This window comes from Rhododendron vialii, chromosome 12a (genome assembly GCF_030253575.1).
Source record: "Rhododendron vialii isolate Sample 1 chromosome 12a, ASM3025357v1".
Classification (NCBI taxonomy): domain Eukaryota; kingdom Viridiplantae; phylum Streptophyta; class Magnoliopsida; order Ericales; family Ericaceae; genus Rhododendron; species Rhododendron vialii.
The window spans coordinates 19,256,542-19,282,658 of NC_080568.1; the positions used below are offsets into that span (position 1 = coordinate 19,256,542).

The window sequence follows — 26,117 nt, forward strand, 5'->3', positions numbered from 1 at the left end:
GTGAAATCTCTAATCTTAATGTGTATAACCTGTCTTTAAATAGACCGGACAGCGGTGGACCTACACTGGCCCGGACGCCCCTAAGTGTCGAAGCGGGAAAAAACACACGAAAGGGAGGATCCAACAAGTTGTACCTTTTGCGGATCAAAAAAAAACAAGTTGTACCTTTCCCGGGAAAACGTCAAGAAAATCGCATATTCATAGGCACTGTTGAGTGTTAAGAAATTCTAGAGTTTGAGAATAAACCAGACCTGATTGAGACCCATAACTTAACCCCCTTCTTCTTCTTTTTTTGGTAAAGAACTTACCCCCTCCTTCTTCTTCTTCTTCTTCGTCTTTAATCCTCGACAAATGATTGGATCAAATGATTTTTCATCTGCATGCATTTGACCATCATCTCTCTTCAACTTCGGATGCCTAAAAATTTCAACCTCTCCATCAATGGCCGATCCTCACCATCTACTCACAGAACCATCAAACCCCCAAATTCAAAATCAAAACCAAGCCCAAACCCCTCTTCTAAACACCACAGACCAAACCCAAGAAAACCCAGAAGAATCTTCTGATTGCGATCCCCACCTCGACAAGAACCTTCAGAAGCTGGAATTACTTCTCGCTCTTCTGGGTTTCGACCAGTCCTCGGCCCTGAGGTTTGGGGCGTCGTGGATCGCGTTTCTCCTGATCGGTGTCGCGCTCCCGCTGGCTGCGCTGGAGCTGTTCGACTGCTCGGATTGCGAGAAGTACCAGATCAAGGTATTCGAGTTGGAGATAGTGGCGTCGCAGTCGTGTTTGGCGGTTGTTTCTCTGCTTTGTCTCTCTCACAATCTGCGCAAGTATGGGATAAGGACATTCCTATTTGTTGATCGGTGTAGTGGTCAAATGGACCGGTTTGGCGACCAGTACACTCAGAAAATTTCGGTGAGAATTCCTTTTAATTCTATTTATTTATGTAGTCTTGTTCTATAGATATATAGAAGGGCGGAGGGACGTGACGGTGATGGCAAGTAGGCCACTCATGACTCACCCCATTGAGTTGGGAATTTTTCTTTTAGTAGAACGTTTGTTGGTATGTTACCCATTTGAACCCAAAGATGGTAAATTGTTCCAAAACCCAGTAAGAGTACAATAATTTCTCTTCGCTGTCGCCGAAGGAAAATTAGATCTAGTTGTAATGAAATGTGTATTTGACTCCGTTGTTTGTAAGTTCAGTTCTTTCAGGCTGTATTTGGCACAATGATTTGTCTAGGGAAAAGAAAAGGTGTGGACAACATATTTTCAGTTTGTGAAGAGAAATCTCCCACATTTTATTTTCCATCTACAAAACTTTGATCCGAACACAGCCAATTTGCATATGAATGCATTTTGGCATTAGATGTTTGGAAAGCTTGTTTGACCTCGCTAGTTAAATACTGGCTAGAGTGTAATGTGCATAAGTTGGTTGATCATTTTGATGGTTAAATCTGTGGCTTGTGTATCTTGAATACTAAACCAAGTGCAATGATCGAAACACACTCATCTATGCCTATCAGTCTGTTTTTTTATTATAGGGATCGTGAAGATAGTTGATGAACGGGATAAGGTCAACAAACCTTCTTTGGAACCTAATCAGTCGAAAATGGAATAAGCTCTAAGTTCTCTGTAGCAATTTGTATCTGAAGACTGCGCATGCTGGCATTAGATGTTTGAAAAAATTGTTTGATCATAGTCCTTGACTTCGGTGTTCAAGTCTGGTTGCAATCTAGTGTGAATAATTGTAAAAAAATCCTATGGTTTTTAACAAAGAACTTTGAATATTGAATCAACTTCAATCTCCTGTCTGGTAGAATAAATTGAATAAGAATTTCAATCTCCTTTATCTATTTTGTTGGACTATAGTTGTGGAATAGATGGTATTTAGAAACTTAAGCATTTGAAAAAAATCAGTATTTTGTTTCTCTTTCTCCTGTGAGTTGCAACTAACAACACAAAAGATACTGAACGAAAAAAGAGAAGGGTAACAAAAGATACATAAACATTCAAGTACCTGAGTCCATGTAACAATGCCATTTTTAAATATAGAATCATTAGTTGATTCGTTCGTTTCAAGCCTAACATTCGATCCCCTGTCTCATTGTCAACTAGCAATGGCCTCTTGCAATTGATATTCATTAGCTATACATTTTCCTTCAAGTTTCGTCTTAGAGCTTGTCCCACATTGACTAATTATGACCTCAGAATGTAGTGTATGAGTCTTGAGGTCTCTGCAGTCATAGCTAGTTGTTTTTGAGTTAGATGCTTTAACATGGTCTATGAGCTAAGCTTCCACGGGCTTTTGGACAGGACTATCTTTTTTCTTTGTTTGTGACTTAATTGCAACTTGTTTCAGTGTGATTCTTTTGTTGAGGATCTTTTCTCTTATCTTGAAGTCTAAATATCGATCACATGGCACGGTAGTGTTAGAGCTTGTCCCAAATTGTTTAAGTATCATTTCCAACAGTAGTATATGGGTGTAGGATGCCTCTCCACTTAGTACAAATACAGACTGCAAGTTGTCTAGTTCTCACATATCCTGGAACTCTAATCACCAATCTGGCACATCAATTCAGCTATTTTCATGGAAACACTTGGTGTTTGTGTCAATTGTCTTTTTCATCTTATTTTTCTTGTTTGGCAGGATTCTTTCCGCATGCTTGTACTGTGGGTACTGTTGTGTTTCATTTTGAAGACCGCACGTGAAGTCACTCGTATGTTATACGTGCCTCATGAATCATGGTGGTTGCCTGTTGCTATTTTATTGGCTTTGATCATATCATGGACGTACACGACTACAATCTATCTATCAGCGTGCATTTTATTTTTCTTGGTCTGCAATTTGCAAATTATACACTTCGATGATTATGGGAAGTCCTTGGAAAGAGAATCTGACGTTATGGTATTCATAGAGGAGCACATTCGTCTGCGGCATCACCTCTCTAAAATAAGCCATAGGTTCAGGATATATCTTCTTCTGGTGTTCCTAGTCGTCACAGCAGGCCTTGTTGTGACCCTATTCCTCACGACAGGATATACTGGACTAATTACTTTAATAAATGGAGGTGATTTTGCAGTAAGTTCAGTTCTCCATATTTCTTTTTCATAGAATGATGTCAGCACTTCACGTTATGGTCCAAACCATTTGCTCAAGTTTATCCTCGTAGTCAAGAAGTTAGCTATTAGCACAGAGTGCCTAAGTTAATTTGAAAGTTTTTGAAAACTCCACTTGGAAGTGGTCCAACTTCTACTTATATCCATTGTTGTTAAAATCATGTGATTCCCAATTTGTATCTGTAAGTCGCTACGTCTTTTGGCCATTTCGATTTGAATCTTGCCGGTGAAGCGGAAATTGAGGTGATCTTGCGATTCATTTGCAATTCACGTTGACTCACTACGATTGGGTGTGCTTCACTACTATTCAGTTTTGTTTCTTATTTTTGTTTGCGTAAATGCATAAAATTCTGTCATTTTCACCTCTCTATCAAGAAAAAATTCAGTAATAGATCAATTCTATTGACTCTTAGCGTTTTACATTTACATAAAGATATGCATTCTTTTATGTTATTGTTTCAAACGTGTTCATATATACATTTGTAAGTTGAATATCAAATACGATTCACGATTCACTAACTGTTCACAATTTGATTTGCGATTTGACAACAATGCTTGGACGGTGTCATGTCAGGTCACCGGAAGGATGAAGTCCACGAAAAATAAAATTTGGTCCAACTTCTACTTATATCCATGGTGGTTAGAATCATGTGATTTCCACTTCGATCCTATAATTCACTTTGAGTTTCAACTTTCAATCTATTCGATTCGAATCTTGCTGGTGAATCGGAAATTAAGGGGATCTTGTAGTTCACTTTGATTCACTACGATTGGGTGTTTCTATTGTGGATGCATAATGCATGAAACTCTATTCACCTCTCTATCAAGAAAAAGCAAGAACTTGATCAATTTTGTAGTCTCTTTACAGTATTACATTTGTATGCAGGTATACATTTTAAGTTGATATTGAGATCATTATTTCGATTTCAACCATATGTGTCTTTTTATGTGCATAATATGTATGTAGCTCACATATAGAAGTGAATTTGATGATTAACAGTCCAATACAATTCACAACTCAATATTTCATCAAAACAGTACATGATTCGATTTGCTATGTGATAACAGTGCTTATGCTTGTTTGGTACATTGATATATCAGGTTGTGCATTAACTATTTAGCAAATAACATTTGGTAATGAATGAGTGGGCGGTGTAGCTTTTATATGGCTATGCTAGCATATTCATTGCACTCTTCAATTTAGTTGCATTATTCTTTCAAAAAAATTGTCTTATTTGCCTTCATTTCTGGTTTTCCAGGTCTCGTCACTCGTTCAGGTTGCAGGAATAAGTCTTTGCTTGAATGCCGCAGCCAAAATTTCCCATAGAGCTCAGGGGATTGCATCGCTAGCAAGTAAATGGCATGCTACGGTGACGTGCAGTTCTGCTGATGCATCTCAAATAAGAGTATCCAGTAGCATGGGGAACTTGGGTGTTGCCAATACATTGGAGTCAGTGTTTATAAATAACTCGGAAAGTGATTTGGAGTCGCTGCCGAGAAATACACATTTGGGTTCCTATGTGTCTTCATACCGCAAGAGACAAGCCTTTGGTATGTAAATCAATTATTATTATTTTGTTTACATTGAGCTTGGTATTTGTGCATATTTGACCTTCTTACACGGCAGCCAAGAGATTGTTCTTACCTGGCAGTCATTTTGGCTTGAACATGGGTTACAGAATTCCATTTGTTGCCTGGTTTGTGTTAACACCAAGATTTAATACGCAACCTAAACAGTGAAACCTCAGGAGACATGTACGAAGTAACGAAACAACTTGAAGGCTATGATAACCTGCTTTTGATATAATCTTAAGACAAGCACTTTGGTGGTCCCATTTATGCAGATTTCCCAGAGTTAATTGCTTAACTTTCCCGCTCAAAGCATCTGAGTAAACTCAAATACTTCATTTAGACTTCCCTCCGTTGCCCTATTTCAAACACATCGATGTGAGAAGTTTTCATATTTCTCAACATGTTATCAATGAAATCGTTTTTATTTTTCCTTTCAATATATCTCGTGTAAACTAATCAAATACACTTTTACTTCGTCATTATATATCAGTACTCACTAGTGCTGTTGTACCAACAGTTATAGAGGTGCAACAGAGGAAAGGCTAGGAAGTAGGAACTGAAGATTATATTAACATGCTAGAGATAATTTAAATGTATCTAGTAAATTGAAATATGTTGAAGACAGCTAACTTGTGGAAAAGCATTGTCAATTAACGTGCAGATTTAATGGTGCTTGTTTCCTTTCCTTTATATTCTTCTCAATTCAGAAGAGTTCTGCCAAAACCATCATCTATTTAATTTCCAGGTTCCTCTAGGCTCTAATGTGTTACCACCTTGAATGTGCAGTCTAGGTCATCTAATTTACCAGTAGACCATCCTCAGAATTCAAGTAGAATTTTGTTTGCGGAATTCTCCCACAGATATTAATTTATGTACTACGACAATGCCAAATGCTAAGCTAACTTTGTTTTTGTTTTAACATTCTTTTACAGGTAACTTTGCGTATTTTCAAAAGTTTCCTTTGCTGTAGGATGTCTCATTCTTGTCTCATACTTGTCCAATCTTTGCAGTGCATTACTTGCAGATGAATCCTGGCGGTATCACAATATTTGGGTTGACAGTTGACCGTGGTCTTATCAATACAATCTTCTTCATCGAATTCGAACTAGTTCTCTTTGTACTGGGGAGAACCGTTGTTTTCGTACAATGACCAATTCGTCAAATGCCTTTTTTCCAAAACCCAAGTTCGATCACAATGTGAGATCATTGTTACAGCCATCCAATTTTTGTGGCTCAGGCAACCACCGAGTTCCATATTGATAACATTGAAATGATGGTGTCTGATGGCTGAACTAGTGATGGTGGTTGATGGCAGGGGCCGTCCTACAATGGGGCACATGGGGTCATGACGTCATGTGCCCCCACTCAAACTAATAAATTATGTTAATAATTCGCTTTTGGAATAGGAGGGAAGTGCTACAATACACACCCCTTAGTTGGGTGTGTATCATATGCACCCTCATTGAAACACACTAAAATGTTATGATTCCCAAAATGTTATGAATGTATTACTCAAAAGTTACGAATCATATGATGAAAAGTTACGAATTTTTAGTATAAAAGTTACGATACGAAATAAAATGTTATGAATGATCGGTCCTACAAGTAATTTTTTTATGAGGTGGCACAATATGAACCACACAATAGGTGCATATGGTACACACCTTAAAGGGGTGTGTATTGAAGACTTTTCCTTGGAATATATATTCACTTGTCATCTTCCTTGAATGGTATGCAAACAGATCCATTTTCTGAAAGTATAATTGAGAAGCCCCATCCTGTATTTGTACCCCGTGATGAAACTTTTGAGGAGATTAAGCAGAACACTTTCTCCGCTGGAAGATTGAAAGCTGTGTTACACAATCTGATACCTTCTATTGCTGCTTCATTGTCAAGTACCGATATCTCCTTCAAGTGCTTTTCTGATATTAATAAGCTATACAACGATGGTGTCGTTTTGAAAGATGAAGACCAAAACATAACTGACAAGCAGTTTCTGTCCAACTTGATGAGAAGTATTGCAACTGTTGGGCAAAGGTGGTTGAAGTATGAAGTACCAGCCATAATTAAAAGTATGCTCCCTATGTTTCTTTTGTATTCAGTGTAACCTTGAGATTATTTTCGTTTTAATTTCTCACCCACATTTCAGATTACTTCTAAAATCTAATTGATGGGTGATTCGAGTATTTATTTTAAATACTGTTTGCGTGATTTATCCTATTTGCAGGGGATAGATTCGTGTGGCTGCGGGATAATGAGTTTGCACGCTAAACGTTAGCAGGGGTCAACCCAGTGGGCATTTAACTATTGAGGGTAACGCTCCACTTGAATTTTCGGTTTACAAAATGAATTTTCCATTCCCAATATTGAGAGGCCTTGAAGGTTTGGTGTGTTTTATCGGGAGTTTTTGCTTCTCAGCAAACTAGATCCTGCAGTTTGTGGTCAACCGGAGTCCGCAATTACAAAAGATTTGATAGAACAAGAATTACTTCAGCATGGAATGGGTGTTGATGAGGTACTAACCTGAATGCATTATGTTTATGGATTCATGTCTCCCCTGCTTTTCCGCTTCTCAGCAAACTAGATTTGATAGAACAAGAATTACTTCAGCATGGAATTGGTGTTGATGAGGTACTAACCTGAATGCATTATGTTTATGGATTCATGTCTCCCCTGCTATTGGAACATGACCCTTCATTCCATTATAAAGAATATGGCAAGCCTACTGAGTGAATGTAGAATAACGGTACTGTGGTAATTAACCACTTTCAATACATTGAGAGATCCCAAATCTTCTTTCTAAGCAAACTGTCTAATATTGTTATATGATTGGGATGTGATCTGGACGTTAACCATCAAATCTGCTCTGAAAAATGAGTCAATTTTATATGAGCTCACTTAATACCCACCCTGTTCAATATGTTCTTGAATCTTCATGTCAATTTTTTTCCATCACGCCCTACGGATAATGTTGTAAAAATTGCTAGGCACTAGTCAGGAGGATGAGGGGCGCCTAAAGATTAGTCGAGTTATCCATTTTTTTCAAAAATATTCCCCCCACCCCACAATGTTTGAATAAGAAGTGACACAAGACTAGAAAGAAATGAATTAAGACTTGTCGAAATACTTTGATTGATGTTTATTCTTCTCACAATGAGGTACAATATATAGACCAAATACAAGGTAAAATAAGGAAAGAAAATCAAATCAAATCAAATCCCTAACTGATCCCTAATTGATTCTACCTAATCAAATCCCTAATTGATTCTACCAAATTGAGTAACTTCCTAATTACATTCAATACATTAAATACAGTCAACACTCCCCCTCAAGCTGGAGCATAAACATCGTGTACTCCCAGCTTGTGACAAATAGTATCAATGGAAGTCTTGGGAAGTGCCTTGGTGAAAATATCAGCCAGTTGAGAACCTGAAGGAACAAAAGGAGTGCTAATATCTTTAGATTCCACCTTTGACCGAATGAAATGACAATCAACTTCAATGTGTTTGGTCCTCTCATGGAATACTGGATTATTAGCAATGTGGATAGCAGCTTGATTATCACAATATAGAGGAGTAGGACCATGTACCAGGATCCCAAACTCTTGTAGAAGTGTGCGCAACCAAGTCAACTCACCAGCGGTATGAGCCATTGCTCTATACTTTGCCTCAGCACTAGATCGTGCTACAAGCTACAACTGACTGTTTCTTACTTCTCCATGTCACAAGATTGCCTCCTATAAAGGTGCAATAGCCAGTAGTAGAACGACGATCAGCAGGAGATCTTGCCCAGTCAGCATCTGTATATCCTTCAATACGAAGATGTCCAGATGATTTGTAGAGAAGTCCACGTCCGGGAGCATTTTTTAGATACTTCAAGATACGAACAACTGCCTCCATATGAGGAACTCGAGGACGAGTCATAAATTGACTGACAACGCTAACTGCATAGGAGATATCGGGTCGAGTAATAGTTAGATAAATAAGTTTTCCCACAAGTCTCCGATACATCTCAAGGTCGTCAATCAGCTCACCATCTTCAGGCATTAACTTAAGATTAGTCTCCATGGGAGTAGCTACAGGTTTAGACCCAATATAACCTGTATTTTTCAAGAGATCAAGAGTGTACTTCCTTTGTGATAAACTGATACCCGCTTTGGAACGAGCCACCTCAATGCCAAGGAAATATCGAAGCTTGCCTAGATCTTTGGTAAGAAAGCTAGAACCAAGATGGCGAATTAGTGTTTGAATCCCAATGCTATCACTACCAGTGATGACGATATCATCCACATAGACCACAAGAATCACAATACCACAAGTGGTCTTTTTAAAGAACACGGAGTGATCAGCCTGACTCCGAGTCATACCATGAGAAATAATAGTATTACTGAACTTATCGAACCAAGCCCGCGGAGACTGTTTGAGGCCATATATTGATTTGTGGAGACGACACACATACTCCCCCTTGGACTCAAAACCGGGTGGTTGTGCCATATAGACAGTCTCAGATAGATCCCCATGTAGAAAGGCATTCTTAACATCAAGCTGGTGGAGAGGCCAATCAAGATTTGCCGCAAGAGAGATAACAATTCGTACAGAATTAAGTTTGGCCACTGGAGAAAAAGTCTCAGTATAATCAAGTCCATAGGTTTGGGTGAAACCTTTGGCCACAAGACGAGCTTTCAGTCGATCAAGAGTACCATCAGGATTTTGTTTGACAGTAAACACCCAACGACAACCAACAATATGTGCTCCAATAGGCTTGGAAACAAGGGTCCAAGTATGATTTATGGACAAGGCATGCATCTCTTCTTCCATAGCGGAGCGCCATCCAGGATGAGAAAGAGCCTCTAAAAAAGACTTAGGAACAACAACAGAAGATAGAGACACAGAAAAAGCGCGAAAAGATGGAGATAAACGATCATAGGACACAAACTGAGAAATAGGATGGAAAGTGCAAGAACGCGTACCCTTACGAACGGCAATAGGCAAGTCAAGATCCGGATCCTCAGACGGTGAAGGAGATGATGTGGGTAAAGAAGTTGGGTCTGCAGGAGCAATGGGTGGTGCAGCGGTGGAAGAGCGACGAAGACGAACATAGACCTGTTTTATGGGTGGTCGAGAAGCAGTCTCGGGAGGACGGACCAGTGTAATGGGTGGTCGAGGAGCAATCTCGGGAAGACAAGGTGACAGACCAAGATCAGCCAACATGGGTGGTTGTAAACGTGCACCTGCTGGGGAATAATATGGGACGGTCTCAAAGAATGTCACGTCAGCACTTACAAAGTGCTTACGTAGCAAGGGACTATAACACCTGTATCCTTTCTGTGTTCGAGAGTAACCAAGAAATATACATTTATAAGAACGAGGATCAAGCTTATCACGACCTGGAGAGAAATTATGTACGAATGAAACACAACCAAAAAGTTTTTGGGGGAGAGAAAAAAGATCCTTGTCAGGAAAGAGAATCTGGTAAGGAGTTTTGCCGTTTAAAGCCCGAGATGGCATTCTATTTATAAGATAATTAGCTGGTAAGAACTGCATACCCCCAAAAATGTTTTGGAACATGCATGTGAATCCTAAGAGCTCGGGCAACTGCTAAAATCGGTCCATTTTTCCGCTCAACAACCCCATTTTGTTGAGGGTGGTTACACAAGCAGTTTGATGAATAATGCCATGAGTTTCAGTGAAATGCGTAAATTGATGAGAAAAATATTCTTGGGCATTATCAGTCCGCAAAATACGTAATTTGGCATTAAATTGAGTGACAATTTCAGCATAAAAATTAGAGAACACAGAAAATAATTGAGACCGATCTTTGAGAAGATATACCCAAGTTAAACGAGAAAAATCATCAATAAACGTAACAAAATAGCGAGCATCACATAAACTTGTGGTACGAGTGGTCCCCAAATATCCGAATGAACTAAAGCAAACGGTTCTAAACTAGGTGACTCAACTCGTAAAGGAAAAGAAACCCTACGATGTTTACTGAGTTCACAAGTGTCACAATTAAAAGGAGAAAAACTAGGTAAATCAGGGACTATCTTGCGAAGATTGGCAGAAGATGGGTGTCCAAGACGACAATGCCACTGGTAAGGTGTGGTAATGGAGTGGAAGGCAGATAACTTGGAAGGATTGGACGGCTGAAGGTAGTACAGACCATTCTTCTCATACCCCCCACCAATCATCCTCTGCGTCTTGAGATCCTGAAATTCACAATGAGAGGCATAGAAGAGTACAGAACAATTGTGAGTTTGAGAAAGTTTATGAATGGAAAGTAGATTAAAAGGAAATTGTGGTAAGTATAAAACAGAAGTAAAAATAAGGCCAGAGGCACGATAAGTACCAAAGCCATGTACACAAATTTTAGTACCATCCGCAATAGTAACATAAGAAGGAACGGAAGGTGTAACGACATCAATAAGAAAAGACAAATCACCTGTCATATGATCAGATGCGCCAGAATCGAGAATCCATGGAGCACTGCCAGTACGAGAAGATGAGTGAAAGCAAGTATTACCTGATGAGACATGAGTCGCAATGGAAGTCGAAGATGCATTAGCCTTGTGAAACATGGAATCATACTCAGACCTAGAGATAGTAATCTGATCTGGAGGAGCCAACCCAGATGGCTCCCCCTCAAATGTAGCCTGATTAGCCCAAGCCGGCTTGCCATGAAGCTTCCAATAGAACTCAACAGTGTGATTGGTTGCATTGCAATGTGTACACTTCTTGGTGCCACGACCACCACGCCCCCCACGGCCGCCACGTCGACCACCACGTTCATAAGAACCACTACGACTGTGGGGAGGATTAGAGTGGCTAAAATTCCCAGAAGATGGAATAAGACCAGTAGCAGGAGCAGCTAGAGCAGATGGAGTTGGATGCTCTAAAACAGAAGACTGAGGAGCAGCCCTTCGAACACGAGCAAAAGCCTCACCAACAGTAGGAACTTCCTTGTCGGAAAGAATTTGGGGACTGAGAGGAGCAAGTTCTGTATTCAGCCCGGACAAGAATTTGGTAACTCGAAATTGATCTCTGTATTTCTGCTGAACCTTTAAATCTATGGTTAAAGGTTGATAAACATTTAACTCATCCCACATCCCTTTTAAGGTGGAAAAGTACTCATCAACCGATCGATCTCCTTGTTGGAAAGAGAAAATATTCTGATAAATCTGATAAATACGAGAGAGATTCTGTTCGGATGAATATAACTCATGTAAAGTATCCCATACTTCTTTGGATGTGTCAAGGCATGCAACATTGTTAAAAATATCAGGTTCAAGACTATTCCAAAGCAAAGTCATAATATATGAATCATTTTGAATCCAAACAGAATCTTCAGATGGGACATTAGTGATATAGGAAGTCTCACCACTTGCTCGCAAAGAAACAGTCACAGCACGTGACCATGGCAAATAATTGGCCCCATTTAATTTAATTGAGGTGAGAGAACGACGATGAAATGGATCCCTAACAGTGTCCTTAGAGCCAGATGTTTCGGTTTTCTTATCCTTATCACCCATAATACGAGAGCAAACCAAAAAATAGGAATAAACCAAATATTACCAGATCTGGTGGGGATGCAACAGAGATACCCGGAATTGATATGGTTTAGATGAGGGTCTGACGTTGCTGACTGGGGTTCAAGCAAGGTTGCCGAAGTCCGACTGAGTGAGCGGCGGAGTCTGTAGAACGCCGGAGAAGGCAGTCTCAGTATTGCTGAGAACTGAGAGTACTTCGTCGGACAAGATGGATTTCTCAGATAATTCTGAGAAACAGAGATCGTTCGAGAGAGAATAAAGACAGGCTCCCTGGCTCTGAAAAAAAAAAAAGAAGATAAAGACGATACTTGGTCGAGAGACCAAGAAAAGAAGAGAAAGAAGAAATCAGGTTCTTGGAACCTGCTCTGATACCATGTCGAAATACTTTGATTGATGTTTATTCTTCTCACAATGAGGTACAATATATAGACCGAATACAAGGTAAAATAAGGAAAGAAAATCAAATCAAATCAAATCCCTAATTGATTAGGTACTGATCCCTAATTGATTCTACCTAATCAAATCCCTAATTGATTCTACCAAATTGAGTAACTTCCTAATTACATTCAATACATTAAATATAGTCAACAAGACTAAAGTAACTACAAATAACTAGTAAAACAGAAAGTTCGATTGGGGATTGCTGATGTGACAAGAGAAGAGGTTTAGGTCCTTTGGAGAGCCGATTTATAGTTTGGCATGTATCATATATCATATATGTTTTGTTAAAATAACACTTAACAACCTGTAACATAATAATCTAAAAATTATGAAGTTTTCTCCGTTGCGCCGATTAATCGGCAACCTAATTACCGCCCTGGGCCATACAATCTAGGCAATTGGGGGGGGGGGGGGGGGGGGGTTCTGTCTAGTCCGACTTTTAGCAGTGCATCTGTAGCATTGACACAATTTGAGAGGGAAATTGTAGTGTTATGCAGTTGTTAGTTCTTGCTTCCTAAATTCTAACTTGACACATTTGCCCTCAAGATTTGCATCCATGAAAATTCTCTATTATGCCAAACATCGACTTTAATTCTTTCTGTTCAATAGCTTTAGTTGGTTTTCCATTGGTCTCAATCAATCAAAGTGCAGGAATCCATTATTTTCCAGAATTGTAAGAATAAGGAGAGAAAAATGTGGGACTGTTAGACTTGTCCCACATCGCTCATCTAAGCCACCCAAACTTGGTTAATAAAATCTAGAGGCTACTCCACCTATTACCAATTGGTTTTAGGTTGGAACCCTCCAAGAAATCTAACATGGTATCAGAGCTAGGGTTTTGAAAAATTTGTTCCCCCTTGTTTGTGCCATAAGTGCACCATTGTTTGTTGTGATCCAAGTGTTATGGATCATTTGTTTACCTCTCCACGTGCGAGTCAAGGGTCGCACTTGCGGGGGAGTGTTGGGATTTGTCCCATATTGGTTAATTATCTCCTCCAAAACCAATATATGAGCCTGGGCAGCCTCTCCATTCTTTGCCAATTGGTTTGGAGTTGGATGTTTTAACATGGTATCAGAGCTAGGTCTTGGGTGGCCTTACATCGTGTGGTCAAGTCTCCGTCGCCCGAGTCAACTCATCAATTCATACCTCCACGTGCATCCGAGCTGCACGTGAGGGGTCGCCTGAGTCAAATATCTTGATTTCCTCAATTTGTACCTCCACGTGCATCTGGGCTGCACGTGAGGGGGAGTGTTAGACTTGTCCCACATCGCTCATCTAAGCCACCCAAACTTGGTTAATAAAATCTAGAGGCTACTCCACCTATTGCCAATTGGTTTTAGGTTGGAACCCTCCAAGAAATCTAACAGAGACTTTGTGAAGAAGAGCACTTAGTTTCTTTTCCTTGTCATTACTGACTGTTTCTGGTAACTTTTCACACAAGCTATCAAGAACAAGAAGTTATTTATACTTGATTATTACGACATGGTTTTGCCATTTATCGAGAAGATGAACTCCTTGCCTGGGAGAAAAGCTTATGCCTCTAGGACAATTTTCTTCTGCACCCGTACTGGGTTTTTAACGCTAATTGCCATTGAGCTTTCACTTCCTCCAACATCTTCTTCACCAGGAAACAAACGTGTTTACACTCATGGACATGATAATACAACTCATTGGATTTGGAAGCTAGCCAAAGCTCATGTTTGTTCGAACGATGCTGGGGTCCATCAACTCGTGAACCATTGGTGAGACTATAATTTCAATACCTACCAAATTTGCAAGGTTTCAAGTTTTGAATCAAAATCAAGGCCTTCAATCTTTGAGCACCTCAAATCTGATGCTTTCTTATAAAAAAAATCATTTTGTTCTCGGCCAGATTTGTGACATTTGAATTTGGTTGGATAGGATTGGATAAAAGCATTGTGAAACTGAGTTTTGGAGTCTCTAAGACTCAAAGAAATTGATGCATTTACCTCATACTTGAGGTTTTAATGTGTGAATGGATATCAAGCTTCAATCTTTGACCAGTTAAAATTGGACCTTTTGTCATTAGAAATCATCTTGTTTTGTGATATTTTACTTGGGTCAACGAAGATTGGCAGGAAGGAATGTGAAACTGAAATTCTGAATCTCAGTAAGACCGAAAGTATTGGTTGCATCATAATCACGCTTTTAATGATGGTGGTTTGGCATTTTCAGGTTGAGGACTCATGCTTGCATGGAATATTACATAATTGCTACTCATAGGCAGCTTAGCTCAATGCACCCTGTCTACAAGCAGCTCCATCTTCATATGCGCTACACTCTAGAAATCAACGCTCTTGCAAGATGAAGTCTAATAAACTGTGGGGGAATAATCGAGGCTTGTTTTAGTCCTGGAAAGTATTTCACAGAAATAAGTTCTGCAGCCTACAAGAGTATATGGCAATTCTATGTGGAAGCTCTGCCAGCAGATTTAATTCAGAGGTTAGCTTTCTAATGCATTTTTGTGTTTGTTATGTTCACAAAAACAAAATGTATGTCCTACCAGGAAACTTGGAAACGGAAACGTTTCAGTAACATATCAGGAATGTGTCAAAAACACAAGGGAAATGACAAAATGAGGTTAGAGACATGAAAATTTGAAATTGGTTCCATCCAAAACGTTCTCAACATTTAAACCTGTTGAAACATGTTTAGATCTCTGAAGATTTGAAGACCATAAACAAAATGTTAATTGGCTTTGTTGGGGGGAATTTTTCATTGGAAGAAACAACATACAAGTACTGCAAGATTCTCGTAGTTGTCGGGTACTTCAAGATGCATTTGGGTATGTTTCGGGTAAAACACAAGAATTTATGTATTCCTCTTGAAACCAAACCAATTTTCTCTGTCACAGAGCCCTTTATGCAGAGTCTGATGCCTTGTCACTGTTCAACTGGTCTCTTTGTACAAAGTCAATGAAATTTCAGCCTTTGAACCGAGCAACCATGTCAAACTCACACTGGTGATATATGGAATTTCAGGGGCATGGCTGTGGAGGATCCTTCAATGCCGTGTGGCATAAAACGTGTGATAGAAGAAACGCTTACACAGCAGATGGTCTTCTGATATGGTAGCCTATAAAAGACTTGGTAGAATCCTAGGTTCGCCACTTCTACTCTGAAGTCTGAACCCAACTCGGTCGCATCTGACATTGAGCTCCACCCAACTCGGTCACATCTGACATTGAGCTCCAATCCTGGTGGAATGATATTAAAAACAAGGGCCACTACGACAAAAGGAACGAGCCTTGGTGGCCAAAACTCAACACAAATATCCAAAGATATGGATACATATTTCAGTGGGGTTTTTTTTTAGGTTAGATATTTAAGGATTTTGGTTTGTTTCAAAATTTAACTTGAGGTTTTATGAAAGTGAAGAATAGAGTGAGATTTTAGAGGAGAGAAAATTAGGAAATATTGGGAGAGAGATGATTGGATTTTTTTAAAAGAGAGAGATAGGACTAAAGATAACCTCCTATAGTGACTAGGATTACTCCTCAAGGAACACTAGAAAATAAGACCATTGTTTAGCATCCCCATGTTTTAATATATTAAACTCTTGTGTCGGTTATTTGCTCGCAGTCATTAGTCACAAATCCTTCAATCCTTGCACTGCATTTCTGCTCTCAATCTTCACATTGTGTTCACACTCTCAATCTTCGCTCACTTCTCTTAGTAGTTTTGGATGTTATTTAAATATGCTTTCTCGCGCTCTCAAATCTGCACGCAAATTATGTGACTTAGCCCCCACCAAACAAAGGAGCAAGAAAACAAAAAGAACGAAAGGGTGGATCGGCCGCAAATGTTAGTATAAAAATTCTACAACCACATACGATTACGCAAACACTTTTACACACGCTCACATTCATATTGGGATCTACACACATTACACCTCCGATGTGTGTGGCGCCCCCAAATGAATGTGAATGTGTATCGTGTTTGTGGTTGTAGAGGAGTTGAATGTTAGCAAAATTGGTTGGAAGGTTTGCTTTTCGCAAAAATGACCATGGTTCGATTCTTAGAGTCAAGTCGCAAGAAAATAATTTCTTGTGAATTCTCTAGTACTAATGTGGATGGTCAGTTTTTGAACGGATTGCAGAGAGATGCACGTAAACTGGTCGCATGCCCTTAATTGTCTAACCAAAATAAAATTATCGAAAGGGTGGATCCAACAAGTCATACCTTCTCGACGTGGATGTTATGTCTTCTATCGGACTGCGGAGAAATACATGTAAACTAACATAGACGCCCACTCTCAAAACAAAAACACAAACACACAAAGGAGGGTTGATCCAACAGGTCATACCTTTCCCAACCCCAAGGGCTTGAGATTTAGGGCTCTCCTCCTTAGGTCTCATGTTCAAAATCTTTTAGGTATCATCAACTTTTCTGGATGCAGTCCATATAGAGCTTTTTTTTTGGCTTTAATTGAAATTTCCGCTCCCAAGATTAATCAATTGATATGCACAAAAGCTTATCCGGACACTTGAGTTACTATAAAAAGAATGATTAAAGACAAAGAAGAAGGTCAAACCTTAATTTCCCGATAAAAGTGAAGAAAATCGCATACTCCCGGTACATTCCACAATCCACAATCCCATTAACACGTGTCTTTGTTTGGTTTATATTTTAGAAAGTTATTTTTTGAGAGTTTGAGTGGTAATAAACGGAGAGATAGAGAGAAATTTATTGAAAATTATACCGAGATTTAAAATAACTCTCAAAATGTTAAACAAAATGGAGTGATCTTTTTTCTTTTTTCACTCGAGAAATCTCTACCACCCCAAATTTAGCGTGTACTGTATTCATCGGCACTGTTGACTGTTGAGTGTTGAGAGCTTCAGAGTTGAGAATAATCCAGACTTGATTGAGCAGATCAAAAAAAAATCTAGACTTGATTGAGACCCCTAACTTACAGTCTTCTTTATTACTGTAGTAGTAATCCTCCACAAATGATTTTTCATCTGCATGCATTTGACCATCATTTCTATGGCCGATCCTCACCATCTACTCGCACAACCATCTAACCCGCAAACTCAAATTCAAAACCAAGCCCAAACCCATCTTCTAACCACCACAGACCCATCCCAACCAGAAACCCAACAAAACCCAGAAGAATCTTCTGATTCCGATCCCCACCTGGACAAAATCCTTCAGAAGCTGGAATTGTTTCTCACTCTTCTGGGTTTCGACCAGTCCTCGGCCCTGAGGTTCGGGGCGTCGTGGATCGCGTTTCTCCTGATCGTCGTCGCGCTCCCGCTGGCTGTGCTCGAGCTGTTGGACTGCTCGGATTGCGAGAAGTACCAGATCCAGGTATTCGAGGTGGAGATAGTGGCGTTGCAGGCATGTTTGGCCGCCGTTTCTCTGCTTTGTCTCTCTCACAATCTGCGCAATTATGGGATAAGGAAATTTCTGTTTGTTGATCGGTGTAGTGGTCACATGGCTCGGTTTAGCGACCAGTACATTCAGAAAATTTCGGTGAGAACTCTTTTACTTCTATTTGTGTAGTCTTGTTCTATACACGAGAAGGTTGTGCATAGTGGGACTCTTATTATAAGATGATTCTATGAGTGATGCAGTAGCTGATTTGGGGAGGCATCATTGGAATAATAAAACTATACACAATCTCAAAAAAAGAGGACACCGAAGATGTGCCCTTTCTATGGTAGAATAGAAGAGTAGATATACATATTAAAGGGTGGAGGGACGTGATGGCAAGCAGGCCACTCACCCCAGTGAATTAGAAAATTTTCTTTTAGCAGAACAAATGTTGGTATGTTACCCGTTTGAAACCACATATTGTAAATTGTTCCAAAACCCATTTTAAGACTACAATATTTGCTCTTTATTGTTGCCAACCGGAACATAGTTGTAATGCGATGTGCGGGTTCTCGGTATTTGACTCCATTGTTCATAAATTTTAGCTCCATCCCTTGCATCGTTGCATATATAGAGGATTAAATGATAGTTGATTGAATTGGTTTAGTCCGACAATTTTTGGGAACCTGTTTAGTTGAATTGAACCAGTCTTGTTAAGAGCATCTTACACTAATCACTAATGGTAAGGAAATTCAGTTTTTTAGGCTGTATTTGGCACTGTGATTTGTGTAGGGAAAAGAAAAGGTGCAGACAACATATTTTCAGTTTGTGAAGAGAAATCTCCCGCATTTTATTTTCCATCTACAAAACCTTGATCCGAACAGAAGCTTAAGCAATTTGCGTATGGATGCATGTTGGCATTACATGTTTGGAAAGCTTGTTTGACCATAATCGTCGAAGGCATCAGTTAAATACTGGTTATCGTGTAATGTGCATAAGTTTGTAGATCATTTCTATGGTTAAATCCATGGGTTGTGTATCTTGGCTACTAAACCAAGTCCAATGATTTGAACACATGCATCTATGCCTGTCAGTCCGTTTCTTTATCATAGGGGTGGTGATAATAGTTGATCGAATGGGATAAGGTCAACAAACTTTCTTTGGAACCTGTTCCATTGAAAATCGAATAAGCTTAAAGTTCTCTTAAGCAATTTGTATCTGAAGTGCATGCTGGCATTAGATGTTTGAAAAAATTGTTTGACCATAGTCGTTGACTTCGATGTTAAGTCTGGCTGCAATCTAGAGTGAATAATTGTAAAAATATTTGGTTTTTAACAACAAACGTTGAATATTGAATCAGCCTCAATCTCCTGTCCGATAGAATAAAATAAACAAGAAGTTCAATCGCCTTTATCTATTTTGTAGGACTGTATTTGTGGAATTGATGGTATTTATAAACCTAACCATTTGAGAAAAATCAGTATTTTGTTTCTCTCTTTCTCCTGTGAGTTGCAACTAACAACACAAAAGATATTTAAAGAAAAAAGAAGGGTACGACAGTGAAGTGGAAATTGTTGTAACTTATAACTATTGTCTCAGATATGCAATTTGAAGTACTTGGTTAGCATGCTGTTTTCTACATTTCCAAGCTGTAGTGTAACTGTGTAATGAATAATGATATATGATTTTGTGTAACCTCAATTAATAGATCGAATTTGAAAAATCTATTTCACATAAACTGAAATCTGGGCGTTTAATATGTGTGTCCCAAGAATAATAATATGAGGAAGGCTGCTAAAAGGAAGATAGAGATTAAATAGGATACCATCCCTCTCAACGACCACATAAAAAAAAACTCCTTCCTATTTTTCAATTGATTTTTTGATTTTATGTGGTTTTTTTTTTTTTTTAATTTTAAAAGGCGATTTTGTGTTCATTTACTAAGTACAACATACCTGCAACTCAGGCAATGGACCACTTACTGATTTGCATGGATAATTGTTTGGGGTTGTGTTACAGGATGAACCACAATTTGTCGAACACCCTACAGTCGAATTAGGTTTGGAGATCCATATCCGACCATTTTAGTTGGGTATTCAACATAGCAACCAACATTTCTTAATTGAGTTCATCATTGAATACTCATAGAACTCATCAATTATGAATAAAGTGCCATAATACACCTTATAAACACTAATTATCCAAGTAAAAAGAAGAAATATCATAAAACAAGGAATTAGTTTAGGATGTTCCTTTGTCATTGAGATGGAACGCTATGCATACAAGTATCTAAGACCATGTAACAATGCCGTTATTGGTATAGGACAATTAGTTGATTCCTTCCTTTCAAACCTAACATCCGATCCCCCATATCATTGTCAACTAGCAATAGCCTCTTGCAATTGATTATTGATTAGCTATACATTTTCCTTCAAGTTTTTATTACAGCCTTTTCCACGTTGACTTATTATCACCTTATAAACTACTGTATGAGTCTTGGTGGCCTCTTCATTCATGGACTCTTAGCTAATTGTTTTTGAGTTAGATGCTTTAACATGGTCTATGAGCTAAACTTCTGTAGTCTTTTGGACAAGACTATCTTGTTTCTTGTTTTTGACTTAATTGCACCTTGTTTCAATGTGATTCTTATGGTATGGATGTTTTGGTCACATCTTCAAGTCTGAATGTGGGATCACGCGGCGCGGAAGTTTTAGAGGTTGTCCCACATTGATTAAGTATCACCAACAAAACCACTATATGAGCATAGGCAGCATCTCCACTTATAGGTAATTGATTTTGACTTTGATGTTTTGGCATGTAGAAATGCACAGGCTGTGTAGTTGTCCAGTTCACGCAATACCTGAAACTCTAATCACTAATCTGGCACATCAATTCAGTATTTTCATGGCAACCTTCCCGTTTGACAAGCAAATTGGTTTTTGTGGTAAATTTGCATTAGCTTTTTCATTATGTTTTCTCTTGATTGGCAGGATTCTTTCCGCATGCTTGTACTATGGGTACTGTCGTGTTTCATTTTGAAGACTGCACGTGAAGTCACCCGTATGTTATACATGCCTCATGATTCATGGTGGTTGCCTGTTGCTATTTTATTGGCTTTGATCGTATCATGGACGTACGCGACTTCAATCTATTTATCAGCTTGCATTTTATTCTATTTGGTCTGCAATTTGCAAATTATCCACTTCGAGGATTATGGGAAGACCTTGGAAAGAGAATCTGACGTCATGGTATTCATAGAGGAGCACATTCGGCTGCGGCATCACCTCTCTAAAATAAGCCATAGGTTCAGGATATATCTTCTTCTGGTGTTCGTAGTCGTCACAGCAGGCCTGGTTGTGACCCTATTCCTCACCACAGGATATGCTGGACTAATTAATTTAATAAACGGAGGTGATTTTGTTGTAAGTTCAGTTCTCCTTGTGTCTTACATAAAATGATGTTGGCACTTCACCTTTTTATTCAAACCTGTTGCTCAATTTTATTCTCGTGATCAAAACAAATTAGCTCTGATCACAGAGTGCCTTAAGTTTAATTTGAAGGTTTCTGAAAACAGCCACTTGAAAGTGATCCAACTCCTACTTATATCCATGGTTAGTAGAATTGTGTGATTTCCAAATCTGACTTTATAATTCGCTACGACTTTCAACCAATTCAATTTGAATCTTGCTGGTGACTTGTAAATTAAGGGGATCTTATGATTTGTTTTGTGATTCCCATTGACTCACTACGATTTGGTACATTTCACTACTATTTAGCAATGTTCTAAAACTCGGTACTCGGTACTCGCTCGGCCGGCCACCTTGTACCTTGTAGGCCGAGTACTCGGCAATTACTCGGCGAGTAGAAATTACTTAGATTTTTTATTTTATATGTTCCCCAAATGATATTCATAATGCATAATGAGAAGCTCAATGTTCATAGTTCAAACCAAATGAAACTAAGTACAAAATTACTAGTCCATTGCAAAGTTTAACGTTCAAACTAAATGAAACCAAGTACGAAATTAATAGTCAATTACAAAGTTCAACGTTGGAACAGCAGCAGCAGTAGCTTGATTAGTGTGTTCACTCGATTAGGGTAAGTATAAAACTATACTGAAATTACACTAACGACCCTTCAAATTTAACATATTATGCATTTTACCCCATTTTTTCAGTTTTTTTTCGATTTTCTCCCCACTTCCGAGTAATCTCATTTTACCGAGTAATCGGTATTCGCCGGGTACTTGCTGAGTAATGCCGAGTAATCGGCTGGCCGAGTAATTCCCACCAAGTAGCCCTAACTCTACTCAGCTAGGCACCGAGTACCGAGTACTCACCGAGTATTTCCGAGTTTTAGAACACTGCTATTTAGTTTTGTTTCTTGTTTTTGTTTGCATAATGCATTAAATCCTGTCATTTTCACCTCTCTATCGAGAGAAAAACCCAGTAACTGGTCATTTTTATCGATTCTTATCGTTATATGTTTATTTGTGTAGGCATATACATTTGTGGTCTGCATATCAAAGACGATTCACAATCCAATATGTAATTTCAACTGTTCACGACTCGATTTGCAATTTGACAACAATGCTCATACGTGTTTGTACGTTGATCATTCTTAAGCAAATAACGTGTGGTGATGAGTGAGTGGGTAGTTTACATTGTGGTCCAAACCTTCTGCCCAATTTTATTTTTGTGGTCAAAAGAAATTAGCTATTGTTACAAGTGTGGCTTAAGTTATTTGGTGGGTAGAATCCTTTGCAGACGACTTAAATACGCGGGGTATTGTAAGTGACTGAGTTGCCTTGCTGCCATGATCCACTAAGATTCAGCCTTGCATCGCTCCAATTCGTCCCTCCCCTTCACCCCTGCTTCATGTGATTCCAATCCAATCCTATAATCCGCTATGAGTTTCAACCTATTCGATTCGAATCTTGCTGGTGAATATCAAGGGGATCTTGCGATTCACTATGATTGGGTACCCTTCACCACTATTTAGTTTTGTTTTTATTTTTATCCATAATGCATAATATTCTATTCACCTATCTTTCAAGAAAAAAGCAAGAAATCAGTTCTATCGAAATCTTTATCGCACCACAGTTAGATGCAGAATTGCAGATACACATTTTTTTTTGCTGATACCATTATTTCAGGCTTTTCAGCCATACGTGTATATTTATATGCATAACATGTATGTAGTTGGCCTATAAAAGTGAATTTGAAGATTTTCCGTCCAATACGATTCACGGCTCAATTTTTCATCAGAACAGGTCATGATTTGATTTGCGATTTGCTACAATGCTTATGCGTGTTGGTAAATCAAAGTAGGAGCAGGCGTGTAGAAAGGGATATATCCCGAAGTCTAACTAATTCGAACAAGCAAGAAAGGGGCCCTTACTATAGATAGGCTACATTGATGAATGGGTGGGCAGTGCAGCTTTTTATCTGGCTATGCTAATATATTCATTGCACTCTTCAATTTAGTTGCTTTATTCTTTCAAAATGATTTACTCTTATTTGCCTTCATTTCTGGTTTTCCAGGTCTCATCACTTCTTCAGGTTGCTGGAATAACTCTTTGCTTGGGTGCTGCAGCCAAAATTTCCCATAGGGCACAGGGGATTGCATCGCTAGCAAGTAGATGGCATGCAACGGTGACATGCAGTTCTGCTGATGCATCTCAAATAAGAATATCAAGTAGCATGGGGAACTTGGGTATTGCCAGTACATTGGGGTCAGTGTTTACAAATAACTCGGAAAGTGATTTGGGGTCGCTGGAACATATTGCAATGCCTAGAATTACACATTTGGATTCCTATATGTCTTCATACCTCAAGAGACAAGCCTTTGGTATGTAAGTCAATTTTTTTTTATTTCCCTATTGCATAGAGCTTGTTATTTGTGCATATTGGTCTTCTTACACCGCAGCCAGAGATTGCTCTTCCCTCGCAGTCATTTTGGCTTGAACATTGGTTACAGGACTCCATCTGTTCAGTTGGCGTTAAAACCCAAGATTCAATACGCAACCTAAACAATGAAACCCGGAAGCCATGTACGAAACAACTTGAAGACTATGACAACATAACTCTCAATAACCTGCTTTCGATATAGTCTTAAGACAACAAGCACTTTGGTGGTCTCATTTATGTAGATTTCCCAGAGTTAATTCCTTAATTTTCCTGCTCAAAGCAACAGAGTAAACTCAACTTCTATTACACTTCCTTCTTTGTCATATGTCAATGATATTCTATTCCATTGCACCGAAAAAAAAAAAAACAATGTCAATGACATTGATGTGAAAAGTTTTCATTTTTCTCAACACGTTGTCAGTGAAATCGTTTTGGTTTTCCTTTCAATCTATCTCGTGTAAACTAGTCGAGTAGGCTTTTGTTTATAGTATATCAGTAGTTCTGTTGTAACAACAGTTATAGAGAGTGCAGTACAGGAAGGGCTAGTAAGTAGGAACTGCTGATTATATTCCCATGATAGATACTTGTCAGAAAAAAAGATGAGTACAGCTCAACGCAATTCAAAATATGTTGAAGACAGCTATCTGTGGAAAATCTGTCAATTAACGTGCGGGGGTCGAATAGCGCTTGTTTCCTTTCCTTTATTCTTCTCAACACAGAAGAGTGCTTCCAAAAACATCATCCTTGTAATTTCCAGGTTCCTCTAACGTTGTTACCACCTCTGGAAGTGTAGGTCACCTAATTTACCAGTTGACCATCCCCGCAAATATTGACTCATGTAACGCAACTGTGCTTATTTTGCAAAGCTAACTTCCTTTCTGTTTTAACGTTCTTTAACGGGCAACTTTTGTGTATTTTCAAAAGTTTCCTTCCCGGTATAAGGTTATATTCTTGTCTCATACACATCCAATCTTTGCAGTGCTGTACTTGCAGATGAATCCTGGCGGAATCACTATATTCGGGTTGACAGTTGACCGCGGTCTTATCAATACAATCTTTTTCATTGAACTCTCACTAGTTCTCTTTGTACTGGGGAAAACCGTAGTTTTCACTTCATAATGACCAATTCCTCATATGCATCAAAAGGTGAGATCATGGTTACTGCCATGCAATTTTTGTGGCTTGGGCAACCACTGAGTGAGGTATCGACGATATCTTGTCAAAACAGTCTTAAGCTTCCACTTTTGGATCAGTTCACATTCTCAGAGAAAGATGCTCCCGTTCGGTATTGCCATCCCTTCGGTATTGAAGAGCCAGTGGAGGCCATGAAGTGCTTTGATGTCAAAATGTGCGCTCATAAAGACTCTTGATGCATGCGCACTGGGGACGTAAAAGTTGGGACATGATTTTGTAAATGATGTACACTATGTTGTCGTCAAAACCATGCGAGCTCGGAGATGATCCATCCTTGATTTCCACATCCCACCATTTTATATGCATGATCAATTTTATATATACGAAAAAAAGAGATTGTGGAGTCCAAGTCGTTCCCACTTCCCTCCCTTTTTTTGGCTTTTCTTTCACTATATTTGTTTGCTTGTTAGGCTTAATTTCAAAAACACCCCCTCAACTTGCACTTCTTGTTCTTGTTCTTCTCTCTCTCTTTGTGCGCGCATGTTTGTGGCAAGTACGGCATCTCCTATTTTTTTTCTTTTTTGGAACATGAGATAAAAATACAAGTACATAGATAAAACATAGAGTTCAAATACAACAGATTAGACCAAATACAAACTTTCTTTTTTGGAACATGAGATAAAAATACAAGTACATAGATAAAACATAGAGTTCAAATACAACAGATTAGACCAAATACAAACTCAAATGAGCAAAAAAAAACACGGTTTCTATTTAGAATATCATATCCTGTGCATTTTAGAATATCCTGTGCATTTTAGAATCCAATGGATCTCAAACAAGAAACTATAATACAACATCAGAATAAGCCCATTCTCTTTTACCATAATATCCAACACGTCTGTCACACTAAAATATTCATCCACACGTAGGATGTAATGCAGCAAAATATTTATCCACACATAGGATGTAATGCATCCATGTACGAATGTCAAAATTAATCAAACTAGACCATCTATTGTTCATCATAGTTCTTATCCTATGAATCATCA

General features: G+C 38.8%; 3 protein-coding genes across 12 annotated transcripts; 2 read left to right on the plus strand and 1 right to left on the minus strand.

Annotated features, from left to right (window-relative positions):
* The first annotated feature begins 222 nt into the window (after positions 1-222).
* Positions 223-15,721, plus strand: LOC131309962 (uncharacterized). Of its 6 annotated transcripts, none has more exons than XR_009195060.1 (9): positions 224-918; positions 2,654-3,085; positions 4,383-4,674; positions 6,438-6,767; positions 6,923-7,008; positions 7,114-7,210; positions 14,311-14,425; positions 14,880-15,146; positions 15,686-15,721. XR_009195060.1 is itself a non-coding variant. In XM_058336692.1 (6 exons), the coding sequence occupies exons 1-5, from the start codon at positions 442-444 to the stop codon at positions 6,964-6,966; spliced, it is 1,575 nt and encodes a 524-aa protein (XP_058192675.1). In that variant the 5' UTR covers positions 224-441; the 3' UTR covers positions 6,967-7,008; positions 7,114-7,211. The 6 variants fall into 6 exon arrangements, 4 of the variants coding, with proteins under 4 accessions (XP_058192677.1, XP_058192675.1, XP_058192676.1 ...); XR_009195061.1 differs by having other exon boundaries at positions 7,122-7,210; XM_058336692.1 differs by lacking the exons at positions 14,311-14,425; positions 14,880-15,146; positions 15,686-15,721 and having other exon boundaries at positions 7,114-7,211.
* LOC131309964 (uncharacterized) lies at positions 10,768-11,817 on the minus strand. Of its 2 annotated transcripts, none has more exons than XM_058336700.1 (2): positions 11,218-11,817; positions 10,768-10,903 (listed from the first exon to the last, which is right to left on the minus strand). In XM_058336700.1, exons 1-2 carry the CDS (start codon positions 11,798-11,800, stop codon positions 10,866-10,868), a joined length of 621 nt encoding a protein of 206 aa, XP_058192683.1. In that variant the 5' UTR covers positions 11,801-11,817; the 3' UTR covers positions 10,768-10,865. The 2 variants fall into 2 exon arrangements, with proteins under 2 accessions (XP_058192683.1, XP_058192682.1); XM_058336699.1 differs by having other exon boundaries at positions 11,137-11,817.
* Positions 15,722-17,516: 1,795 nt separating the features above from the next.
* LOC131309963 (uncharacterized) lies at positions 17,517-25,471 on the plus strand. 4 transcript variants are annotated; one of them, XM_058336695.1, is made up of 4 exons: positions 17,517-18,181; positions 21,013-21,444; positions 23,566-23,872; positions 24,911-25,471. In XM_058336695.1, exons 1-4 carry the CDS (start codon positions 17,672-17,674, stop codon positions 25,048-25,050), a joined length of 1,389 nt encoding a protein of 462 aa, XP_058192678.1. In that variant the 5' UTR covers positions 17,517-17,671; the 3' UTR covers positions 25,051-25,471. The 4 variants fall into 4 exon arrangements, with proteins under 4 accessions (XP_058192678.1, XP_058192680.1, XP_058192681.1 ...); XM_058336697.1 differs by having other exon boundaries at positions 17,574-18,181; positions 23,566-23,876; XM_058336698.1 differs by lacking the exon at positions 24,911-25,471 and adding an exon at positions 23,951-23,993 and having other exon boundaries at positions 17,584-18,181.
* The last annotated feature ends 646 nt before the right edge of the window (positions 25,472-26,117 follow it).